At 34.9% G+C, this 25515-nt stretch overlaps 2 protein-coding genes across 3 annotated transcripts in view; both read right to left on the reverse strand.

Annotated features, from left to right (window-relative positions):
* LOC101893452 (tyrosine-protein phosphatase 99A) overlaps window positions 1-25515 on the reverse strand; it is a 606223-nt gene that overhangs the window by 255738 nt on the left and 324970 nt on the right. The gene's annotated exons all lie outside the window — the stretch shown is intronic.
* LOC131806542 (uncharacterized) lies at window positions 22072-24632 on the reverse strand. The gene is made up of 7 exons (XM_059130729.1): window positions 24217-24632; window positions 24023-24144; window positions 23825-23965; window positions 23553-23765; window positions 23131-23481; window positions 22918-23077; window positions 22072-22851 (listed from the first exon to the last, which is right to left on the reverse strand). The coding sequence occupies exons 1-7, from the start codon at window positions 24518-24520 to the stop codon at window positions 22379-22381; spliced, it is 1764 nt and encodes a 587-aa protein (XP_058986712.1). The 5' UTR covers window positions 24521-24632; the 3' UTR covers window positions 22072-22378.

The following is a 25515-nucleotide window of genomic DNA, read 5'->3' on the forward strand; positions in this document are numbered from 1 at the left end:
TTATATTTTACATGTTTATCCTTCCGTCCAAGCGACAGCAGCAGCAGCAGCATAAAACCACACTCAAACACACATCCATATGTATGTTATACAAACATATAGTGATGCATGCATGTGCCATACTGCGTTGAAATATTACGCTATGAGGCGTAAAACGTGAGAGTCATTTTGAATATTCGAACGTTCGGCGTTACAGCGTTACTTGCTTGTAGTTTATTCTCGCTTTCGCGCCCACCAACCACTTTCTCAAAATGAACTGAAGTCAGTCATATCGCAACAATGGATAGATAGATTCTGATGCAATTTGTTTTTTTGCCCTTCGCTCGTTCGTGGGTTGGTTAGTTGGTCCTTTGCCATAGACTGACACACTTTTCCATGTGGCATGTGTGTGCATATGTAGCTGATGTAAGCGAGTGTGAGATGTTTTCGTATCAGTAAAAAGTCATATCTTAAAGTTGACTTGACTCGATACAACTCAACTACACTCTGGTTTAGTTGCAATAATAATCTTTATACATGCGAAAGGGAGTGTAAAAGTCGATCCAATTAGATTGAAGGGTTGCCATATCTTTTTTTAAGTTAAAAGAGGAAAATAAAAACAACCATCAAATATCATTTTAAAGATGCAATTTGTAATAAGTCTAATAAATTGCAGAGATCTGTTGCGGAGAGAAAACGTATTAAAGGGTATACATACAAGGGAAGTCTAGGAAGTCAAGGATCAGTAGTGACATTTTCTAATGTCACTACTGATCCTACTTTATTTTGATCGCTAACTTGCCGATAATTTAAGTAATTGCCGAAATTATAGGCGTTATAACATAAAGGATTTTTCTCGGTAACTAAAAATATGAGTAGAGAATCACACTACAGTACATATTATTTTTGAGATATAGACTACAGTATTTCAGAGTCCTTTTACGTATTGAAATCGTGTTGATGGGTATATAATACGCCCTGACGAAACGGCTGAAGCTAGATTTTAAAATATTACACGAGGGCTATACTTGCTACGAAGGCGTGCAATAAGGCTGGGTTTTTGGAAGTTCGTAATAAAAGGGTGCGAAAATTACTTAAATGTACTAAAAATTGAACAATTTTTACTGGACAAATGGAAAGAGGTAGAATTCTGAAATGTATAATGAGAGTCATTTATAGAGTGCAGGACAGATCTATAAAACAGGTTTTAAAAATTCGAACTTTTAAGTTACGAAAATTTCTAAATTTGTACTTAACTTTTGAAATGTTACCATTTCGTAGATGAAAAAATTGCAACCAACTTCAGGCTGCTGTCATTTCTAAGCCACTCGTCCGACAGTTGCTAAAATTATTCCAGTGACAGCTCATTACATTGTTTACAAGCGTACAAAAGAATTTTGGTGAGAATTTTCCAGAAAAAAAGTTATTGGTGATGGAATTCAAGCGTTAGAGTGTGATTTCTTTTTATTTGGCTGGAAAACCACAAGTGGCTATCGTTAGAGCACTCCAGCATTTAAATGTGAATAAATCTTTTGTGTCTCGTACCATCGCTCGTTACCATCGCTCGTGACACTGGTAGCGTAGCCCGACGTCAAGGAAGTGGACGGAAGAAAACATCAACACCAGCAAAAATGGTTCAAAAAGTAAGGAAGCGACTTGATCGAAACCCGAGTGGCAGTGGCCGAAAAATTACTGTTGAGCTGAACATATCGCAATATTCTACTCGGAAAATATTGAAAAATGAGCTCGGGGTAAAGCCATTGAAATTCCAAAAAGTGCAAGAACTTACACCGCAACAGAAGGTAAATAGACTTAAAAGAGCTAAAGAGTTGCTTCGCTTGGCCGAAAGTGGTGAACTGACGAATTTGGTTTTCTCCGATGAGAAAACATTCGTTATCCAGCAGTTTGTAAACAAACAAAATAATCGTGTTTACTTGCCAAAGCGGTCAACTGAAAATATGCACCTTTGGTTGGCCACCAGAACTCAAGCGGCGGCCTTGGTGGTGGTGTGGGCCACCATAACTACAGATGGTCGCCCTCCGCTCGTATTAATCGAACCGGGCATCAGAATAAATGCCGAATATTATCGCGAAAATATTCTGGAGGGTGTATTAAGGGCTTGGGCACGCAAACATTTTGGCCGCAGACCTTGGACATTCCAACAGGAATGTGCGATGCTCGCACTCAGCACGCGCCACCTATGAATGGATACAAAATGAGGTTTCTCGCTTCATTTCCAGCTCACAATGGCCACCAAAATCTCCGGGACTATTGTGTCTGGAGTATTTTGGAAAGCAAGGCTGGCACTAAAAAATACCAAAGTGTCGATCACCTTAAGCAGTCGCTTCGCCGGGAATAGGCTAAAATACCACAGAGAAACATTCGGGCAGCATATGACGGTTTCATTGGCCGTGTGAAGGCCATAATTCGTGCCAAAGGTGACCAATTGAGTGACGAATAAATCTAAAGATATTTTAAAAATTGATGCTATTTCCGACATTTTTTGCTTTCATTCAATAAAATTAAAAAAAAGAAAAATGTAAAAATTATGGCGCTTAACTTTGTTGCAGTTTTTTTGTCTCACCCTGTATGCTCTTTAAAGGATCATCAGATTTTTTATCAAGTTATTTTAAAGGATTGCCAGAGCTATAATCTTCAATTTTTTGAAGGGGTTCTAAACATGCAATTTTAAGAAAGCTTTTACTGTGGATATTTTTAATGACTAGCAGATCTATAGTATTGGATTTTATAAAGGAAAATTGACCTTAGTTTGGCTTAGGAAGGTCCAAAAAGAAGTCGATCATTTTCCTCCTCATTACGAGATAGGTTTGATAGATGTATTAAGGTTCGTAAATTTTAGTTTGAATTTTATTTTCATTCATTCGTTCATTTGTTCCATGGTATGTGGACTAAATTTATAGCATTGCCAGGTCAACAAGAGAACGAAGGGGGCACTTCGCTTTATTCGATTTGTAAACGTTAATCCTTTTTTTTGGAGAGGTACAACAAATTAGTACGTTGACATTGGAAATGTTTTTACACCTACCCTAAGTTTGATAAAAGAATTCTTGGGGAAGTACCAAAGATGGTGTTGATATCGAGAAGCCAAAAAATGTAATTTTGAATTGTTTTTAAATTTTTACCACTAATGGGGAATATACCAGAAACAATGCACCGAGACATCTTGGATTTCCCACTGCATTTAATATTGGCAGAAATATTGAGGAGCGAAATTTAAAAAATCCTTTTCTAATTTCATATTTTAATTAAGCTATCAATATTCCAAATGTTGACCATTTTGTGAGCTTGGTATCAAAAAGTATGGAAATACTTATTGTCAAATTTTGCACTTGATCGTAGTTTGATGGAAATATTATGGTGGGCGAGCATGCGTCCCAAATGGCATTTAATATTTCAGATAACATCAATAGTGTCGGTCGGTTAATGAATCTGCTATATGCTCTAATAATTTCAAACAAAAGTTCGCTCTTTAAAATTATTGTATTTTTCCAATACAATCCCATTAGGAAAGATCGATCTACAGCAATTTTAGACACGTTTTCTAATCCTGCATAGGCCTGGATATTTATAAAGACTCCTCCAATCAAATATTAACCACTTTGATTTTTTTTCTTAAATATAGTTCGTTTATCCCTTCTTACAATTTAATAACAATTTTGTCATAAAATGGTTTACATTCGGTTTCAGGGTAGACAAACGGCTGAGGATATAAAAAACGATTTTTTTTCAGAGAATGCACTGAAGAATTTCTGTAAGGGTCTTAAAGTAGGAAATCAATAAAAAATCCTTCAATACATCTTGCCGCGGAACATATATTTAAATATAAAATTTTTAATTTTGAAAAAAGCTTAGTCTAAAAAATTAATGTCTTCCCCATTTTAAGGTCCACAAAAGCCTGCCTTTGACTTTATTCTCCAAACATCTATCCCCATTTTCCTTTTATCCATTCCATCATCTATTCATTCATGCATCTATCCCTCTATTAAATTCTGCAACGTTTCCCCCATTCCACTTTTTATAGATGCTCGTTACTCGCTCATGCATGTTTCACAAGGTATAATATCCCGTGTCACCTCCCCTCAAATCTTTGCCCACATGATCATTTTAAGACTGTGGTTTTCTTGCGACTAACTATTAAAGTTTCCAAACAAAATGCCACAGAAAAAAACAACGTTCCGCCTGCAAGTGTGCATGTAAATATGTCATGGCTGGGTTGGTTATGTGAGCGAGCGAACGAAAGAACAAGCTTGTGTGATATACGTAGCATGAGATTCCATTGCAGCAGCATACATTAGTGCGGATAAAAATTTCCATAAAATTGTTGGCAAACTTTATTTCCTTGCGAAAAAGGATTGCCCGTGCGGAGCCTTGAGTAGAGAAGCTCCTGTTTCACTGGTTTTCTGTTTCATTGCTGGGATAAAGTTGCTGGGCGAAATTTTTGGGTGAGAAAAAAAAAAAAACGATGTGGTCATGTGTGAAGACCGTGGTTAAGGGGTATACTAGTGCAGCTTGATATTGATGCTGATAAACTATTTAAGCTTAGATATGTATGCATGCGTTGTGTAAGGGATGACACAAAGTGCTGTGGACTAAACAAGTGGAAGTTTGGGTAAATATCGGGTGAGAATAAATAGAGATAGAGAAAATATGGGACAAGGTATTTTTGTTAATTATTTATTATAGGTGTTTAGGTCTAATTATAGTTTTTAAAGACTATGTGTAGAAAGTATTCCATCTATTCTACATTTTTCTGGCCTTCTATATTACATCTGACCTTCTTTATAAGAGTCTCCCCAGACAAAAACCTAGGGAGCTGATAGGGATTGGTCGCTCTTTCATAAACTATGATTTTGCCTGCCTAACCTCGTGGTAAGCATTGGTAAATGAAAAACCCTAGTAGTCTTCAATATTCCTAGATTTTTGTAGGGTCTAAAAACGGCACTGCGAATGTTTACATTGGGAGGTAACCAAAAAAAAATATTTTTTTTGGAAATATTCGAGTTAAGGCATCGTGGAATATATGCATTTTCGGTGTATAGTGTCTTTGAAAATATTACAGACAAAAATCCGGGGAATGTTTCCATAAAACCAATTAACCCTAAATCGAGCCTTTAATTAGGTCGTTTAGGCCCTTTTCTTCAAAAACTTAAAAAAAACTTCAAAACTTTGATTAAAGATTATGATTTATTAGATTTAAACATTCTATATTTTTTGTAATAAATGTTTTCTTAATGTCTCGAAATACACCCAAGTCTCATAGCCAAAAATCGGTGAAATAAACTTGATTTTTCAGAGAAATTTCTCTTGATTGAAAATCGGCTTGTCTGCTAAAAAATCACGTTTTTTTTAAAGAAATGTTATTCTGTGTGACAAAATTCAAGAATTATATGAAAAATTTAGTAGATTAAGAAAGTAGAAGGCGTTTTGAAAGTATAGAACGTAAAGTAACCTATGGAGTGGAGGCAAAACACCATAACTCCCTTCTTAATTTTTAGAATTTTTGAGTTACGATTCCTAGGAATCCTTGAATTTTCGGTAATTTAAGTAACAAAAATTATTTAGTTGAAAATGGTAATACTTAGACCACAACCCAAATAGAATATTTTTGGTCTCTTTTGGAAAATATAATTAAAAACTCCCTTCTAACGGGATCGTAGCAAGTCGAAATATACGATAAAAAAGTTTGCCTTAGAATTCTGATGTAAATCTCAGAATACACCAAAAGTCAAAATAATTTCTAAACGCCAGAAATACAAAAACAAGCAAAAAAGCATTAAGTTCGGCCCGGCGGAACTTTAAATACCCTCCACCATTGGGTAATGAAAACATTTTTATAAAAAAGTTTCTGAATTCAAACGTGTTCCACTTTAAACTACAAGTACCAGTAAGACTGTTTTGATAATGCTGTTAAACTTTTCTAAAAACCATAAAGTGGGTGAGTGAGGGACCCCCTATAGACAATTTTATGCTCCATGAATTGTCACCTATTAAATCTTCTCAAATAAAAATTTGAAACAATGTAGGTAATGTGGGTAAATGTGATTAGGATTATCAAAATACCGAATATCGGTGGATATCGTTATATGTGCGTTGAACTAAATGTTCAATGTTCTGCTACCGGGCTAGAACCCATTATGAACTAAAAATACCAACTTTTATCAAAATATCGATTGTTGACAGGTACCGTTATATGGGGGCTATACGAAAACGTTGACCTAAATATAAAATGCTCTCCCACGGAGCTAGAACCCATTATGAACTACACATACCAATTTTTAGATAAATCTATGGAAAAATGTGGCAAAAATCATCAAAATATCGGGAGGTACCATTATGTAGGGGGCTATACGAAAACGTGGGCCAATACATACTATTTTATGCCACAGGAGCTAAAACACATTACTCCCTACAAATACCAATTTTTGGAGAAATCCGTGAAAAAATGTGGCAAACATCATCAAGCCGTTATAAGAGGGGTACACCAAAACGTGGACCTATATGTACGTTGTTCCGCCACTAAAACCCATTACTAACTACCAATACCAATTTTTAGACAAATTCGAGAAAGAATGTTGCAAAAATCGTCAAAATACCGTATATCGGAAGTTTCTGTATATGGGAGCTATACCTAAACGTGGACTATTAATTTTAAAAAACATCAATTTTTACACACATCCGGCGGCTGGCGAAAATCATCAAAATACCGAATATCTGCAAGTACCGTTATATGTCGGTTATACCAAAACGATGCACCGATATATCTCTGTTCAATACCAACCATCCTAGACACAATATAAATAGCCCTGCCAAATTTTGAAGCTCTGTGACAAATAATGTGATTTACCGTGATTTAGACAAACTGACAGACGGACACCATTAAATCGTCCTGATCATGCATTTTTATACTTTATAGAGTCTCGGACGAATATTTAGGGATCTTACAAACGGAATGACAAAATTAAAATACCATCAGTTTAAAGGTGAAGAGTATTCAAAAAAAAAAAAAGACATTCAAACACCTTTTAGGGTTAAAGCCGTACTTTTTGTGAGTTTGTGCAAAAATAATTTAAAAAGGCTGACATCAAAAAAAAAAAAAAAAAAAAAAAACAAGCGGTTAAGTTTGGCCGGCTCGAAATTAAATACCCTCCACCATTTGGCAAAAAAATTCCGAAAACTGCCACTGAAATGAAATCCGTTATATGTGGGCTATACGAAGACCTGAACCTGCATATGTTTTTTTTTTCACCATAGCTTTAGTACCCATTAAGCAATATCAAATTTGAAACTCTTCCGGTGAATAAGGTTGCTGAAATCATCAAAATACCGAATATCGGGAGGTACAAAAATGTTTGTCATAGGCTGTAGTACCCATTACAAACTTTAAATATGAAATTTGAAATAATTCCGGTAAATAGTGTCGCTAAAATCATTAAAATGCCGAATATCGGAAGGTACTGTTACATGGGGACTATTCGAAAACGTGGACCGACAACGTGGACTTTTACGAACTTAACCTGCCTACTGGCAAAATACACATGGGTGCAAAATTGTAACCTTCTATTTCAATTCGTTTGAAAGGTAGCGTGATTACAACATATAGACGAATAGACAGACAGTCGCTGATCCAGAATATATAAACTTGTGAGGTCTTTTATGAATACTTCGAGGACAAAGGTAAAGAACCTTCATAGATTGGTGGAGGGTATAAAAAATATTTCTATTTTTTTGTTAATTTTTTTTTTATCAATTTTTCTTCGACCTTCTTTGGAGTTGACACCTGAAAATAGCATAAAAATTCGTTCTAGGCAAAAAGTGTCAAAAGAAGAAATATTCTACACAAGTCTCAGTATGTATGAAATATCTAGGAAAAATCCTTTTACATTACATTACCTTTAACATCATTCTATTGAGGGGTTTAGTTGAATATAGTATCGGTCTAGTAGGACTAGTGTCCAGTCGTACTTAAATTTAAGAGTCTAATTTAAAGTTGTTTCAATCTAGTTCATAGTTTGGTACATAAGTTCCTTAACGTATGAGTGATTTCATAAATTTCATAATACTCATACGCAAAGTGTTCATCCAAAACTAGTTTCGTTCGATCGAACTAGATTGATACAACTCTAGCCTAAAGTCTTCTGTACAGAGAGGACATATAGAACATCTTAAGTTGGTCGCATAATAATGGAAGGCCTTCTGTCTACGAAAAAAACTCAGAAAGGTCGTGTGTCTACGGAATTTAATGTGTTTCACCTGTTGAACCACTATACATGGTGATATAAAAAACTGCAACAAAGTTAAAGGCCATCATTTTGACATTTGTTTTTAATTTTTTGGATGAAATAAAAAAATGTCGGAGATAGCATCAAATTTTTGAATAAGTTTATATTTGTTCGAATTGGTTACCTTTGGCACGAATTATGGTCTTCACACGTTGCCCGAATGTTGCTCTGCGGTATTTTGGCCCATTCCCGGAGAAGCGCTTGCTAGAGGTGATCGACACTTTGTTATTTTTTGTGCCAACCTTGCTTTTCAAAATACTCCAGACACAATAATCCAACGGATTCATATCAGAATGTTGGTGGCCATTGTGCGCTGGAAATGAACCGGGGAATATCATTTCGTAACCGTTCTTGGATGGCTCGCCAAGGTGCCGATGGTGCTGAGTCCTGCTTGCATGTCCAAGATCTTTCTATATTTATACCTATATAGGATTTCGAGACAGTCTAATTCAATTTTAATTACAAAAAAATAAAATAATTATTCTCGCTTCATAAATAATCGCAATGATAACGATTTTTAACACTAGCAATTATTAGAGCCTTTATGATTGCCTTTAGAGGCCGAAATACCACCAATTCGTTTTAAAAAACCTCAAAAATGCATTTATTTTTGTTTTTTGCTTTATTACCCCGAAATATGGCCTTCCACAACGACGTGTGGCATACGATATTACTAATTTATATCCACTGCCATTTTTTATTGCCTTACTAAATTTGTTAACAAAATACCAGTTTAATGAAGCCATTTGTATGATAGCCTCAATTGTGAGAAAACATTCAGCATTTTTCGCAACAGCGGAAAAGAAAAGCTTTGAACAAATGTTGAAATTATACCAATGCCAACATCAACAATTTTCGTATATCCTTGAGATTTGCATTTATGCAAATTCATAGCACAATATGGTGGTACACATTGTTCCTCTTTTGGGGGGTGGTAGAGAAAGAAAGAGAGGCGGCTGAGGAAGCTTTTTGGGCAAAAATGGATTTTCTTAAAAATGGTCCACAAAAAGTACTCAGCGAACGAACATATCCCAACAAAATATGGTATCCGACGACGACTACTACATTGTAGGTTGTCCTTTTTTTGAGCATTTGTTGTTTCTTTGTCTTCTAAATGCACAACATATGCAGGAATATGCAACATAAACCAAGTCATGTACCAACATCATCAAGGCACACACACACACACACACGCACACTTACTCTTTCATATATTGCGATGGAGCAGGAAAAAAAGCAACGAAGAAAAATATTTTGCCACTAAATTGTGATAAAATGGCTTCCATATTAAATCTTCAATTTGGCCAGCAAGGGAAAAAAACTTTTAGAATGCGTTGTGTGTTTTTGTTATTCGAATGAAGGTTTAGAAGTCCCCTGGAAAAACTGACAATACTTTTTTTGGGGTTTGGAACATGACATGTTGAGATGAAATGTTGTGGCGTGAGTGTGTGTGAGTCTGTGTGCAAGTAAAAGATGTGCAGCATCGAAGTAGCAGTTTATGCTATGATATGTGGCGCCCAAAATATCCAAAATGCCGCCATAAGCTGCTCGTTGTTATTGTTGAAAGAAGTTTACTTTTTTTGGTTGGTTGGTTGGTCCATGGCGTAGAATGGTGTGCCTCAGCACACATTTTTATTGGATTTTATTTTGTTCCGTATTTTGGCTTGTCAAGGAAGCCTTAGTGGAAATTAATAACAAATATGGGTTTGTTGTTTTTTTTTTTTTTTTTAATTTCTAATGGTGGGTGGTTAGCAAAGGAAAGTGAAGTAAGGAGTTCAGTGATTAGCAATGATGATAAAAAATAAGTAGGAAAAGGATGAAATTCGGAGGGGAATGTCTAAATCCTATTAGTATGCAGAGCTATCCTTAAAAAATGTTTATAGTGGAAGTTTGTGTAAAGTAAATCTGAGCGACAAAATTCCATTTTTTTTAATAATTACTAGAAAAATTCAGTGGAATATGAAGGTAGAGATAAAACTTGAAGATGTGTGTAAAGTCGATTTGAAAGTTTACATTGCAAAGTAGCTAAAATAGAGAGGGCAATTTCACCCCTTTACCAAATGTTTTTTGTTTGAAATTTCCGCATTGAGATTCCTTGGAACCTCCGGATTATGTTGGTCGAAAAGGACAACCCACAAGCGAGGTAATTTTTTAAAATATGGTTAAAATGTCCCTTTAGCGGGTTCGTATCAAGTCAAAATAAAATATAGAATTATTCCTCATAAAATTTTACTATATGTTCTAGAGGACGTCGAAAACCTAAATCTTACCTAAACAAAGGCACTATATACCTGAGAAGCACAGATACCGAGCAATCTTATGCCGAATATTTCCTAAAAATATCATTTTACCATTTCTGGCTGCATTGTCGATGTCAAAATGGATAAATAATTCAATTTACATTCTCATGGGAAAATATCTCCAAGGGAACCGATTAGAATTTGTAGCTTTTTTTTTCAAAACAATGGTATACCTTACCTAAACCCCACTCCTTCTGGTACTTCCTCCACAAAGGGTCAATATTTTGAATAACGCGAAATTAACATCCGGCTCCAGAATGGCACATCATAATATTTCTATCAACACAAGATCTTTTCGAAAGATGATAGAGTTAGGGCCATTTCTTCTGGTACCTCCCGCACAAAGGGTCAACGTTTTGAATAACCAAAACGATCATAAAACCCGAAATAAGCCTGGAGTTCTCTTCATATATCCCACGTCCCATTATTTCTAGTAGCACAAGATCTGCTGTGAACATGGAATATATCGGTCCAATCCTTCTGGTACCTCCCCCACAAGAGGTCCCAATTTTATCCATTATGATCATAGAACGCGAAATTAACATCCGGCTCCAGAATGCACATCTTAATATTTCCATCAACACAAGATCTGTTATAAAAATGTTAGGGATCGGGCCATTTTTTCTGGTACCTCCCCCACAAAGCTTTGAATTACCAAAACGATCATAAAACCCGAAATAAGCCTGAAGAGATCATATTTCCCACGTCCCATTATTTCTAGTAACACAAGATCTGCTGTGAAGATGGAATATATCGGTCCACTCCTTCTGGTACCTCCCCCACAAGAGGTCGCAATTTTATCCATTGTGCTCATAAAACGCGAAATTAAAATCCGATTACAATTAGACTTGATACTTTCGAATATTTCTATGAACACAGTATCTGTTAGAAACGCGTTAGAAATCGGACCATTCCTCCTGGTACCTCCCCCATAAAGGGTGAAAGTTTTTAATAACCATAACTTTTATAAAATCCGAATTAAGCATCAGGTTCTCTATATATTTCACACATACAAACATTTTTGCTAACACAATATCTGTTGTGAAGATGGGATATATCGATCCTCTCCTTCTTGCACCGCCCCCACAAGGCTCAAAAATTTGAAAATCCATGAAGCTCATAAAAAATCAACATCCAATTTCATTCCAGACTTGGTACATTGCAATATTTCCATCAACACAAGATCTGTTAAAAAGATGGTAGAGATCGCACCATCCCTTCTTGTACCTCCCCCACATAGGGTTGAAGATTTTGAAAATCAAAAAGTTCGGAAAAAGGGAAATAAGCATCCAACTCTATTGAAATTTCACACATACAAACATTTATATATATATATATATATATATATATATATATATATATATATATTATATTATTATCGTATTTAAGTATCATATCATAACATCTGGACCATGTCCCACATTTTAAGATGGCTTCCTCTTCATTACCTTTTCAAATCAGCTTATCAGATCAACCTCGTTACAACTATCTTGTCGCATCGCACATCAAATGGATTCGACATGAAAACCATTTAGACAGTTTAGAATATTACAAATAGAATTAAAAAAAAAATAAAATACATAAAAAACGAGCCACCGTCAAATGTTCCTCCCCGCCGCCCCCACTCATCTCCCCCATAAATATCACATTGTGGCTAATGCCTACGGAAAATCTCTCAAAGTTATGAAAATTGCATGATAATCCTCGAAAAGTTGACACAAAACCCCTCGCATGGGTCGCAGGGAGCCAGTCGGCCGGCTGATACACTCCGCTTTGTGAAATACTTAAATTTACTGGCACAAAGCCAACAGAACATGAATTCGTTTCGTTGCGTTTTTTTCAGGTTTGGGATTTTTTCTTCTTTTTTTTTTGAAGCGATTTGCATCGTAATGGTTGCCCCAACCCACCTTTTGTCCGTTCTCGAAGCTGTCTGTTGGTCCTCGCCGTGCGACGCTTGATAATGTGTTTGGTTTTGGGCAAATGTGTTTACCTTGCACGGAATCGGAGTGAAGCAAACTTCCGTTTATGTTTGATTTCATTTTTTTTTTTTTTTTTTTTTTTGGTTGGGTCTGCCATGTAACTTTTGTTGTTTTAGTTGTCCGGTTGTTGTTGTTGTTTCGTTTGCTGTCTCTGGCCGTTACCATCGCTTCTGCAGTGTTCTCCATTTGCATTTGCAGCTAGAATGTTTGGACGAGTAATGGAAGAATCCTTGATAATGACAGCAAAGCTGTTTGTAAAACCTCGACTTATAGGTAAATTAAGGCTTGTAACTTTTTTATGAATGCCAGAGAAGTGAGGGGAAGAGGGCCTGCTCCACAGTTTATGGGTCATTGTAGTTGGAGTAGATTTGTTTTGTCATGACAATAGTTAATGGAGACGGTGAAAAAATAATTGTTGAAATAGTTTAGGAGACAATTATGAAAAAGGATTTGGTGGGTTATTTATTCACTGTTGGCAATTTGAGAGAGAGAGAGAGTATCCGATAAGTCAATTTTGAGGGGTGCGGAAGTAAATGAACTAAAATCAAAATAATTTTTGTTCAATTGGAAAAATGTAGGAAAAAACTATAAAAGGAAATTTATGTGATAGCAGGGATGGTAGGAAAGGTCTTTAAATGGGGTCCAGTGATAGGATGTTGGTGGCATAGAGAGAAAAGTTTGTACATTGAAAAAATTTAATAATACAAATCGTAAAAAACACATCAAGGAAAATTATTCCAGCATAGCAGAGTTTCGAAATAGTGGATTTTTCGGTTTTGCCAACGGTCAGCCAATGTTCGATTATTTAAATATATTTTGATTATTTAAATATTTGCCCCTCTTAGGAGTAGGTTCCGAAGGAATGGGCCAATGTTGTCCATTTCATATCGGACATAAATAAATACGATATAGAATTGCGACGTGCCAGGTTTGGACTATATTGGTTATTTCCTACGCTTTATATGAGATATGTGATAATTTTTAGAAAATCTTAAAATATGTGTGAGGTGCCAGATATAGTAGACCGAAGTATTCCATTTTCATACTTCATCTAATACAGATAAAATGGTATGGTATGGTGAAAATTACAAGAAAATAAAACATTTATATCCAATTTTATGCGAAATCATATACTCCGATAAATTCCATACTTATCTTAGGTTCTTGTGTTAGCAAAAATGTTTGTATGTATGAAATTTTGAAGAGAGTGGGATGCATATTTAAATTTCTTTAAGCGTTTTGTTTTTCCAAAATCTCGAACCCGATCTCTACGATACTTAAAATAGGTCTAGATGTGAATTTCTTGTTTCTTATTTAATTCCGTATGGGAGAGGTACCAGAAGGAGTGGACAGATATATCCCATCTTCACACCAGACCTTGGGCTAATAAAAAAATATACAAATATATATAACTCAAATACAATCAGACTCTTATTTCACATTCTATAAGAGTTATATTTATTCAAAATTTTAACCATTTGTGGGGGAGGCACTTGATGGAGTAGACCGATATTGTCCATTTTCGCACCTGACCTAGAACTGATGCAAATATTAGGATTTGCAAACTAGGAGCAAAATCGGTTTATACGCAGTAAAATATTTTCTTTGAAAATTTCGACCTTATGTGGGGGAGGTACCAGTAGGAGTGGACCAATATTGCCTATTTCCGAATACTCCGATGCCCACCAGCAAGCAGACAGACGGACGGATTTGGAATGAGATTTGTATTTTGTTTAAAGAGACCTGGGGTCTAAAACCGCTATTTCGATGGGGCACGTTTTGGCCGTATCAAATGATAGCCATATTCAAATGATGAGTGTGTAAAAAGGAAAACGTTATTATGTTTGGCAGGTTCGTAACTTTAATCGCCTCTACCAGTGAAAACATGACTTAAAGTTAAAACTTCCATCGTCAAAATGCCTAGAAATTTTAAATTCAATTATGTGGATCTTATGCCCATTTTAAATATTTTTTTGAAAAAAGTAAACGTAAAAGTACTGCGGATATTTTCGGCGAAGGGAAGACAATTTAATAAAAAATGACAAAATCATGAAAATACCGAATATCCGGTGGTAAATTTATATGGGTGCTTTATGCAATGGTAGACCTATTTACACACAATTATTCTTCAGACTGATAAGTGCAATTATGAAATTATCACATCGGATTTCAGTGAAATAGATTGAAATATGAGGCTAAAAGTCTTAAAATACCGAATATTTTGAAATTCACTTCATGTGCAGAATTTCATTGAAAAATTTAGCTACAATCACTAATATGCTGAATATCAGGTTTGTATGGCTATATGCTATAGTGAACCTATAGAGACTATTCTCTTTCAGGGAGTAAAGTACCCGAAATGAACTTCATGTGCAGAATTTCAAACAATTTCATTTAAAAATGTTGCTTCAATCATAAAAATACCGGGACGTACCGTTATATGGGGATTAGGATATTGTGAACCCATATAAAAAAAAAAGTAGCTTCCTATCATAAGACGTTTCGACTCTAGCGGAATGGACAGGGCGAACTCATCTTAGAATTTTACTCTGATCAACAGTATATGCAACACCATAACTTTTGACAGAGATGTCACATCGCTTAATGACATACCGCGTTTGAAGCATCAGTCCAAGCAGATTTTTACCATGAACCAATACACGCCACGCGAGCGCTCTGAAACAGTTGAAATTTACAAGAAGTCAATTGTGAAAACTCAACGTGCTTTTAAGACATTAAAAAATGTGAGAAGTGCGCCTTCTAAGAACACCATTAAGCGTTTATACGAAAAATTTTCGACTGGTAAGGCTCTTTCTAATCCGAAGAGGCCATATAAAAGTCGACAAGAACATCCCAAAAACGCCGTTCTCAACAGTGGGCATGGCTCGGTCCACTTTACAACGCATTGATTTGCATTTGTTCCCGTACAAAATTCAATTGACGCAAAGAATGTTGCCTGCGTACAAGCCTCGTCGATTGGAATGGGCGAAGATTACGAGCAATTTTGGAACAAAATTATCATGTCCGATGAAGCCCATTTCACATTGAATGGGACCGTAAATAAGCAAAATTGCCATTTTTACGCCACCTCAGGAGATTCAAGAAATGCCTCTTCATGACGAAAAAGTCACAGTTTGGTGCGGCGTTAGTGCGAAAACGGTCATTGGGCCGTTTTTCTTCCAAAATGAAAATGGCCATGCTGTTACCATCAATCAGGAGCGTTATCGCAACATGATGACCAATTTTGTGATGCCAATTATTCGTCGAAAGCGTATGAGGCAGTTTTGGTTTCAACAAGACGGCGCTCCACCGCACACAAGTCGCATAACAATCAATTTTCTGAAGAATTTGTTTCCGGGCCGTTTGAAAAGTGGTGATTTGGACTGGCCACCGCGATCGCCCGATTTGACGCCGCCTGACTTCTTCTTGTGGGGATATTTGAAGTCAAAGGTTTACGTTAACAAGCCAAGGACCGTAGAAGAGCTCAAGGACAACATTCGTGAAGAAATAGCGGCTATTCCGGCCGAAATGTTGGCAAAAACGATGGAAAATGCAGCAAAAAGGGCACAATACGTCATCAATGCCAGAGGCGGCCATTTGAGAGATATCATATTCAAAAATTGATGTAAAGAAATCTACTTGGAACAAATTAAATGATTAACATTGCCAACTGCCAAATTTTTATTTTGTTCTTTGATTTAAAAAAAGGCATGGGTCCGTCGAATGAGTAACAAACGGAATGACAAACTTAATATAATCTTCATATTAGGTATGTGGAGAAAAAATGGAATTTTTCTGTCAGAGATTTTGGTACCCATTAGGAACCACCACAAATAGCAGTATCAAATTTCAAATTATTCCAAAAAAAGAAAAAAAAAACTATTATCCGGAGATTATTGAGGCTGCATGAAAACATAGACTTAGGTTGGCAATTTCTTGGTAGAGGTGCCAATAGCCACAAACCATCCTCGGAAAATGTATTTTCAATTTTTTACGCATTTATATTTTTGTATATCGATCATATAATGAACATTAAATACCAAATCATAAACTATTTTTTGTAAATGTCACTACATTCAACGGGCGGGACTATTATATGGGGACAATACGAAATAATGGACCAATAAAACCCATCTTGGACACATGTGTACAAAATTACAGCTTTCAATCTCAGCTTATTGGGAAAAAATGGGTCTCATCCAATAGTCCATTACAATACATGTTTGTTATTAATATACTTCTTCTGAGAAACACCAATTTAACATTATTCGGACATATAAGTATATATCCAACGAATAATGCTAATACTATTTTAGGTGGACATTCCATTTTCATTATCATTATGAATAGGAAGTTGATTTTTCCATAGCGAACATTTTTAAATTTGCTAAAATTGTATAACATAACTCTTTGTTCTATGAACAAAATTTAAAACCTGTATGGATGTTATTATCAAACTTTGATTTCAAAACAATTTCCGTTTCATAAAATTGACTCGATATGAAAATATAAATAAATATTATTTAATTTAAATTCAATTTGAAGCACAAAGTTGATGACACTTGAATATACAAATGTTGAAATAAAAAAAAAAAACCGTCAACAAATACATTGGAAAGCACTTTCTTTGTAAAAATAAAATCCGCACACACACACACATTCGTGCAAATATTTTTGTTGAAATGTTAAAAAGTAATTCGAGTGTAACATTTCAAAAGTTTAATGGTTAGCTTTGTGTTGCTGGTGCTGTTGCTGCTGCTAGCCCACATGGAAGTGGCGTGTTTGTTTTTTTTTTCTCTTTTGTTCCCCCTTTTTTGACAAACGTTCTCGTAATTGGTGGTTTTCCGTTGGCAGACAAAAATATAATTTTTTTTATTAACATACTTTCATTACCTTTATTTGTGAGCGTGTGGGGGTGTGTGTGTTTGCTGGCAAAACTGCATATTTTGAGGGTCTTTGTATATTTTCTATTTACTTTATTTGCATAAAATTGCAAAAGCATGCATATTCATGCATGCATGCAAAATGTTACTTTATTGGCTTTTGCATCTTTTCCGAAAAAAAAGGAAAAAAGGAAAACGCTCCACATACTCCCTGCATTAGAGAAATATGTGTGAGTGTGTGTCTATTTCATTGCAAGATTGTGTGTTACAAGCATAACGCTTGTCCGTTGTGCAGTTAAAATGTTTAACCGTCCTTTTTTCGTCCTTTCTTTTTTGGGTTCCTATTCAAAACAACATTTGAGTTTCGTTCTTTTTATTGCCACAACTCCCTCTGTATTATGCGTTTCCAGAAGAAGTTTGAATTTCTAACCCATCTTTCATGGTTGCAAATGTTTCAGCTTTCTCAATGTTTTTTTTTTTTTGGTCTCTTCATAATGCATAAATCTTGCCGACTTACATTGGGGTTTCAGGGGTGTTGTTTTATGTTTCATATGTTTACAGTGCTGGCCAAACATGGGTGAAACGTCGTGGTAGGAAATTTTTAATATAGGTTAAGGATTTGCTATAGTCACCAAATAGGAAATTTTAAGACATTTTCGCCCCAAGCACATAATTCTACTTAGTATTTCAGATTCTAAGGATATTGGAATAGCTCTCAAAAATACGTCTAAATTGGGGCTCAGCCTTTGAAGCCAACCTATATAATCATTTGTGATACACAAATTACAGGCCCCACGTAACTAGTTCAAAACGTTTGGCGTCTTCCTAGCTATATTTCGTAAAAATACTAAATTTGATGAAGGAATGAAATTTCGTCGTACAAAACTACTATTAAATTGTAAAAATTCAAAGATGCATTATTTGAAGGCAGTGCCACAAGTGAACACTTTATGAAAGGAAAAAATCTATTATCAAAAAACAGGAAAACCAAATAACAATTGATTTGTTTAGAAATTAGGTCCAAAATCGTTCAATACCAATAACAAATAGTAAACCTAAAAACAAGTAAGCAAGGACTATAGTCGTGCGGGGCCGACCATGTGGTACCCTACAACATTACAATATGTTAGAAGCCCCCTTATGTCCAAATCCATGTCATAGAGCACTGCCCAAATATTACCCTTACCAGGGACATTTGCCCAATATTTACGCACTCCGTCGTGCTATTAGTTGTTGTGGTCCATTTTACAGCTAAATATATTCCAATGGTCATCCAAAACGCTAGAATTTTTCCCTGTCCCTAACTCTCTTCTCAGGCGACTCGATTGGTTTCAATTGTATGATGAGGAGATTCTTTTTCTTTTTTGGTTGATTTGAACCCCTAAATATTTTGCGATCATCTTCAAAAGCAAGAGGCCCCTCTATATCTCCAAATTTAGACTGATCTATATGATTTGCTTGTCTACGATAATTGGCTACATTCGTCAACAAAATTAGCATAAAAAAGCCAGAAGTTCGCCTTTTTTGTATTTCGCATATCGCCTGTAAGTAATTCTGGAATTTTTTCACACAAAAGTAGTGGTTCATTCTATCCGCTGTCATAAACTCAGACTTCTCGCGAGATTTCGTGACCTTTATAAGGGCTGCAAAATCAGGAACATTTTAAGTTGTTGTTGTCAACCCCTTAATATATTACGGACATCTTTGAAAACTATAAGCCTAGCTCTTCCGAGCCTTACCCTACCCTTGTGAAAATTTTCGTGAGGATCGGACGATAAATGTAATTTGTATATAAACCCAACCTGTGTTGTAAGGTGAAAAAATGTTACAAAATATACACTTCAAAATTATAAGTCAAATTAAAAAATCGCATGCGATAAAAAATATGAAAAATAACAAAAACTGTCACAAAATACTACAAAATCTATATTCACATCATTATTGACATCTTTTTTTTAAGATTTTATACTTTTGTGCCAAGAGGGCATTCTAAATTGACAAAATCTGCCAAAATCGGCCCAACCATTCTTGAAATATAAGCATTCTAGCTAACATCCCCTTTCTTTGTATATACACCCAGAGAAAAAATGACAACATCCGTGTATGAAATGACCACATCCGTGTATGATAGTGTATCAACCACGTTTGGTGTCAAAATGAGCACGCTGTTGTCATTTTGACACCGAGATTTTGGCAACGATTTCAACAACAGATGTGCATGAAATGAGCACATACGTGGTCATTTCGAGCACGCCCCGTTGTCAGATTGTCAACGCTTCGTTGTCAGATCGTCAACGCTTCGTTGTCAGATTGTCAACGCTCCGTTGTCGGATTGTCAACGCCCGTTGTCAGATTGAAATCAATGGTGGTCATTTTTTGATATCCGTTCCTTTTCCATTTTATACCCTTAGTAGAAGAAACGACATTTTTTGAAAAGTATTTTATTGAACGAAACCAATTACATAAATTCAATATAAATACATATTTGATTTAACAAAACAATTCGAATTACATATATTCAATGTATAGAAACAAATTAAATTAACTTAAATCTGAAATAAACTTTTCCATTATTCATAGGATATAAGTGAAATGGGTAAGTAATAAAATCTAAAATTGGTATTAAAAAAATTGTATCCTCATTCAGAGAACCAACTTCATACGATTGTAAATGGTAATCAAAGTTTTTAACTTTTACTTGGTTACATAAAATGTAAACATTTTCATTTTCAATTATTAAATGTTTAATTTTGAAAAGTTCAATTGCGGCATTATTTGTTGCTAAATAATAGTTTTTTTTATACCTAGTTCCCTTAAAAAAAATGTCATCAGACACTTTGCAATTTTGGTAATTTAAAACTGGCTTACGTTTTTTGTAACAATATTCCTCTTTTGCCAAATCTTCGATGGTATGCGTATTAATGATAACATTTGGTTCTAAGTTATCTTCGTGTTTTAATAAAAAATTGGAAAATTTCAATCCAGACTTAATAGATAATGAACGACAGGGATTTACTCTTGATGTAGTATTTCCTAAATAGGCTTTTGCTTCCTTGTGTTTAGCTTCGAATCTCATGCTCCAGAGATATTTAAGGGGACCACATTTTCGGATAGCATGTGGGATAGTGGACAAGAAAGTGGTGTTTCGGTTTTAACGAACCGTATAATGTTATATAAAGTGAATGGTGATCTCTAATTAATTCTTCCAATTTTATTAAATCGTCTTCTATATAACTTGGTCTTAAAAGTAAATCGATTATTTGTAATAATATTATAAACACTTTCCAGTGATCGTTGGAGAAAGGAATTAAATCGCCTACCATAAAAGGTAAAAAATGAGTAAAACACATAGTTTCACTAGCTGTCATTTTTAAGTTATAGTTTTTCAATCTACATAAATCTAGTGGTCCAGATTTATTTCCCACTTCAATTTCTCCAAATTGGAATAAAGATTTTCTGCTGTTAATACAATCTAACGTAACAATATTTTCTTGAATCAGCCCGAGAATTACATTAGACATATCGTAGACACATATGCCCTCGAAAATGTCATGCATAATATCAAAACAAAAATTTTCAGTGACGTTAAAATTTGGTAAAGATTCGAAGATACACTTGTTTTTAATACCTGTTTCTTGAAAATTATTTTCCAATACATTGAGTTGTAATTCTCTTGGTTTCTTAAACTATCTAAATGCTGAATTGCGTCGGATTGCATTTGGGACTTTTTTCTTCTACATACCCGGCAAAATCTTTTAGAGTTAAATGATTGCACGTAGCCTAAAATACTATTAACTGCTAAATTATCTCCAATAATTACACCTAAAATAAAATGCACCTTCTGAACACTTTGTTGAACACAAATTTCAACCCCTTCTTCTAGAATTTTTAACTCTTCTACAAGATTGTGAAATGAAACTTCATTTCCACGTTCTTTTAAATCCTTTGATGGTATAAACGCAGCAGTTAATATATAATCAAGTTTTGACAACAAGTGCTGTGGCATTGAAGGAAAGCTAATATAACAACCACATATGGAAAATGTATGGGTTCCAAGAGGATTATTAATTTGAAAATCATCCATGTAAAGGACATAGGGAATAACTAAATTGTACTGATATTTTAATAATTTAGTTTTATATAACTCACCGTTTGTAAAATTTTGTAAAACAGGTGAATTTAGGAATTTTTTGGAGTTTTCTAATGTCAAATCTAAGAGATTTGGAATTTTAAAAAGGGCACTTATCATGAATTTCAGTGGCATTATATAAATATTGGATAACTTTGGACCTAAACTGGGATTTCCGCTGATAACAATTTCCGAGACTTGATTGCTAATTACATAAACCTTTGGATCATCATAAAAGTTTAGTTCTTTTAAAATTTTTAAAAGTCTATATTCCGTTCTAGTTTCTTCGAAAGGATTTTTACAAAAGTTTAGTAAGTACCTTAAGTCTTCATAATTTGGATGATCAGTTATATATTTTTCAATTGTACATGAAATGGATGAAAGCAGAATTGAAACAGAATGTTGTATTTCTATAACATGATTTCTAGGCATATAGCTTTGACCATGTAATTGTAAAGACAGATATAAGGTTTTCTTTTTCAAAACATTTAAATCCTTTTCTATTGTATTGTTGTTAATAACAGTTTCACTGTTTGTATAATCATTTTCTTTTGATGATGACATTTCAACTGGCACATTAATGGCTTTAACCATTGGTGGAGCTTTTGTGTGATTCTTGTGAAGTTTTTCTAAATGAATTCTGAATGACGTAAATTTTGTAAATGTTTGCTTACAGTTGTCCTGAACGCATTGTACTTTTAAAAATTTAGTGGACATTAAATGGTCTGTTTTCAAATGAGCTATTAAAAGATTTGCCTTATCAAAATGCTTACGGCAACGAAAGCAAATATACATTTTGAATTGTACTTTAATTATTGTTGCAGAAATTAATAAGTGAAGTCAAATTAACTGATTTTATATCATATACAGTATTAATTTCATAAAAATATTTTTGGATAAAAATCCATGGAATTTGGCAGGCATTTGGATATTTTAAAGAAAGTGCATGAAAAATTTTAAAACATGTATCTAAACATTCGAGGAACGATTGAAATTTTAACAAATTGTGGTTAAAAAAAACATAAAAACCTTTTATATTGAAATCGGACAAACCCTCCACAATTATAAATGGCTGTATAGTTAATCCAGCATTGTAATACTTTTCAGTGACTGTATCAATTTGCCTTTTATAATCGTTAATTGTCGGTAGTCGCAGTACGAAACTTTCCTGCGAATCAGCTATTGTTACTTTTTTTCGTAATTTACCGTTTCCACATTTAAACCTAGCAGGTGATGGTAAAACTGAATTCAACAGTATTGCGTATATATAATCTTGAGCATCTGCAACCGAAATATAAAATAAATATTACTTTTAATGTTTATGATAAATCAGGAATTAAAATTTACCTATGCTGCTTGCCGTCAAAACATTTGCGAAGAGTTGTTTGCAATGTTCGTTATGAATATTTTTCCCATAATAATTGTAAATTTTTTTCTTAAATTGGTCCCATTTAGAAAGTAGAAGATTGCCTTTCTGTGGATACATAATATCGAAATCAATGTTGACCTAAAACGAAACATTAGTATCCATATACAAATAAATAGCTCATGGCTACTTACCAATTCTGAAGCTCTTGCATCGGACAACTTCGTCCATTCAAGGAGAAATGTATGGCTACTTAAATTTTTTATATCTCTTTGCCGTATGTTAAAAGATCTTTTCCATTTTTCGCAGATCGATCCCCAATCATTACATTCTCTTAGTAAGGAAGCTTTCAATGAATTTTCAACTGATTCATCAATTTCGGGAACATCTTTGTTACAAAAATTAGGAGATGTGTGAGTTGCTGCTTTGCTTGTGCTAGGCTCGGAAATCAAAAGCTTTATTCTTTTGGACTTCTTGTTTCTATACTTGGCATAAAGTTTTCCGCTTGCGTTGTTCTTTCCTTTTCTTGAAATGTAATAATAATCCTAAAAATAAAGACATATTATAAGTTAAGAAACTACATAATCAGATACGTTGTTTATATTGTTAATCTTACCCTCATTTCGTTTTCAAGAGGAAAAACGGAACAAATTTCATCCAATATGCGCATATAGTCTTGAGTGTAAAGAGTAACATTGTTGGTTAAAATATCTTCAATAATTATATTAATTATATCATCTCTTTGCTCGTCACTTAATTTCTTATTAACGCTACTACATTCAAGCGCTAGTTTCCCCTTCGAGGTATGTGTTAACAATTCCGTTAGATCCTATATTAAATAAAAAAACTACATTAACTATGCTTACACAAATATTACTCTTACCTTACCTCTGACAAAATTCCTTTGGCTTTTGAGCAGTTCGAACCTGTAGTGTCGGGAGTACCAGGAGTACTTGCAGGTGTCTCGTTGCGTTTCCACCATTCACCTATTTTAGATGGAACTGACATAGTTTCGTCATCAATCCCGAGCTATTGTTATGACAATATTAATACTGAGTTCAACTCTGTAAAACAAATAATACGTACCTTTCGTTTTTTCCAAGCAAAGAGCTTTTCTCTGAATTCAACACGCAGTCCCAATGGTGGCACTGCTTCCTTTAAATCTTCTTTTTTCAAGTACTGCAAGCTGCGAAATGTTACATGTGATGCTAAAAGAACAAAAAAGAAAATTCTTTGTTAATTACACTGATTAACTGAAAAATTCATTTTTATTTACTTACCTTTTAATTGTTCAAAAAGCGACTCCATATTTATTCCTTTTAAGAACTCCCTTAACATATAATCGTCCTCATTGTTTTCCGCATCTTGACTGCTGCAATGGTTTGTATCGCGAACCACAACAATATTGCCATCGATTTCTAACAACTCACCAATGATATTTTGAGGATCTTGCGAATTATTATTCATTTTCAATAAATTTTTTGCACAATGCGTCCTTTCTCTTTCAATAACACGGAAAAAATGGTAAATATGCAGCCGATTGCACACGAGTAAAAAAAATGACAACGGTGGTGCATGATTCATACACGGTAGTTGCTAAAATGGCAACGATCGTGTACGATTCATGCACGTCGGTGTACAAAGTAACAACGGTGGTGCATCATTATGCAGGTGGTGGTGCATAATTCATACACGACCGGTGTCATATTGACAACGACCGTGTGTGAATCATGCACCACCGTTGTCATTTTTTACTCGTGTGTAATCGGCTGCAATTACCAATATTACAAATGGACAAATTAAGCACGGCTGTTGTTGGTACCGAAAGTTGACCACGTCTCGGTGTCAATTTGAGCACGTTCGTGCACAATTCACCAACAGCCGTTGTTGAAAAATATAACAACGGGTCGTTGCGAAAATGACAACATACGTGCTTGATTTCGCAACGGGATTTTTCCCTCAGTGTACACATTGTATATATTTCGATATATATATATCTGATATATGTACTATCGGAATCTACGTAACGGTCTGGGTTGACCTGTTCGTCTATTTGTGGTTTTGACGGGATTAAATTTTTTCGTGGTTTAATGGAAAATTTGTATTTTATTTAACACAAATGTGATGGTCTATTTCACCCACTAAATATTACCCGATGAACATCAAAATTGGAAGGCTTCTGCCCAGCCCCATGCTAACTTCCGCTTCGATTGGTCTATTATTGCAACCTGTAGAGCGACTACAAAATCAGAAAAATTTGGTTTGGTCCATTTCCACCCCTAAATATTATGCAATCACCAAAAGCAATAGGCTTCTATTCTGGCTCTAGCCCCACCTCCATTCTAAATTTCGTGATGATCGGACCATAATTGCGACCTGTAGAGTGATTACAAATTAACATGGACAGATGGACGGACGGACGGACACACATAGCTAAATCGACTCAGCTCGGCGATATTTCGAGCTGTTACATAATTTTTGGCCCAATCAAACTTATAATACCCCCAACACAAATTGTTGTAGGGTATAAAAAGGGGAGGTACCGTTACCGTGGGGTATACGAGGGCTTGGACATGTAT

The sequence above is a fragment of the Musca domestica genome, unplaced genomic scaffold, assembly GCF_030504385.1.
Source record: "Musca domestica strain aabys unplaced genomic scaffold, Musca_domestica.polishedcontigs.V.1.1 79, whole genome shotgun sequence".
Taxonomy (NCBI): domain Eukaryota; kingdom Metazoa; phylum Arthropoda; class Insecta; order Diptera; family Muscidae; genus Musca; species Musca domestica.

Excerpts from the sequence above, each read along its gene's own strand:
- LOC131806542 (XM_059130729.1), bottom strand. The coding sequence starts at position 24,520 with ATGAATCATGCACCACCGTTGTCATTTTTTTTACTCGTGTGCAATCGG. Across the intron at positions 24,145-24,216 it reads GCTTTTTGAACAATTAAAAG|CATCACATGTAACATTTCGC; the intron begins GTAAGTAAATAA and ends TTGTTCTTTTAG. Across the intron at positions 23,766-23,824 it reads CCAAAGGAATTTTGTCAGAG|GATCTAACGGAATTGTTAAC; the intron begins GTAAGGTAAGAG and ends TATTTAATATAG.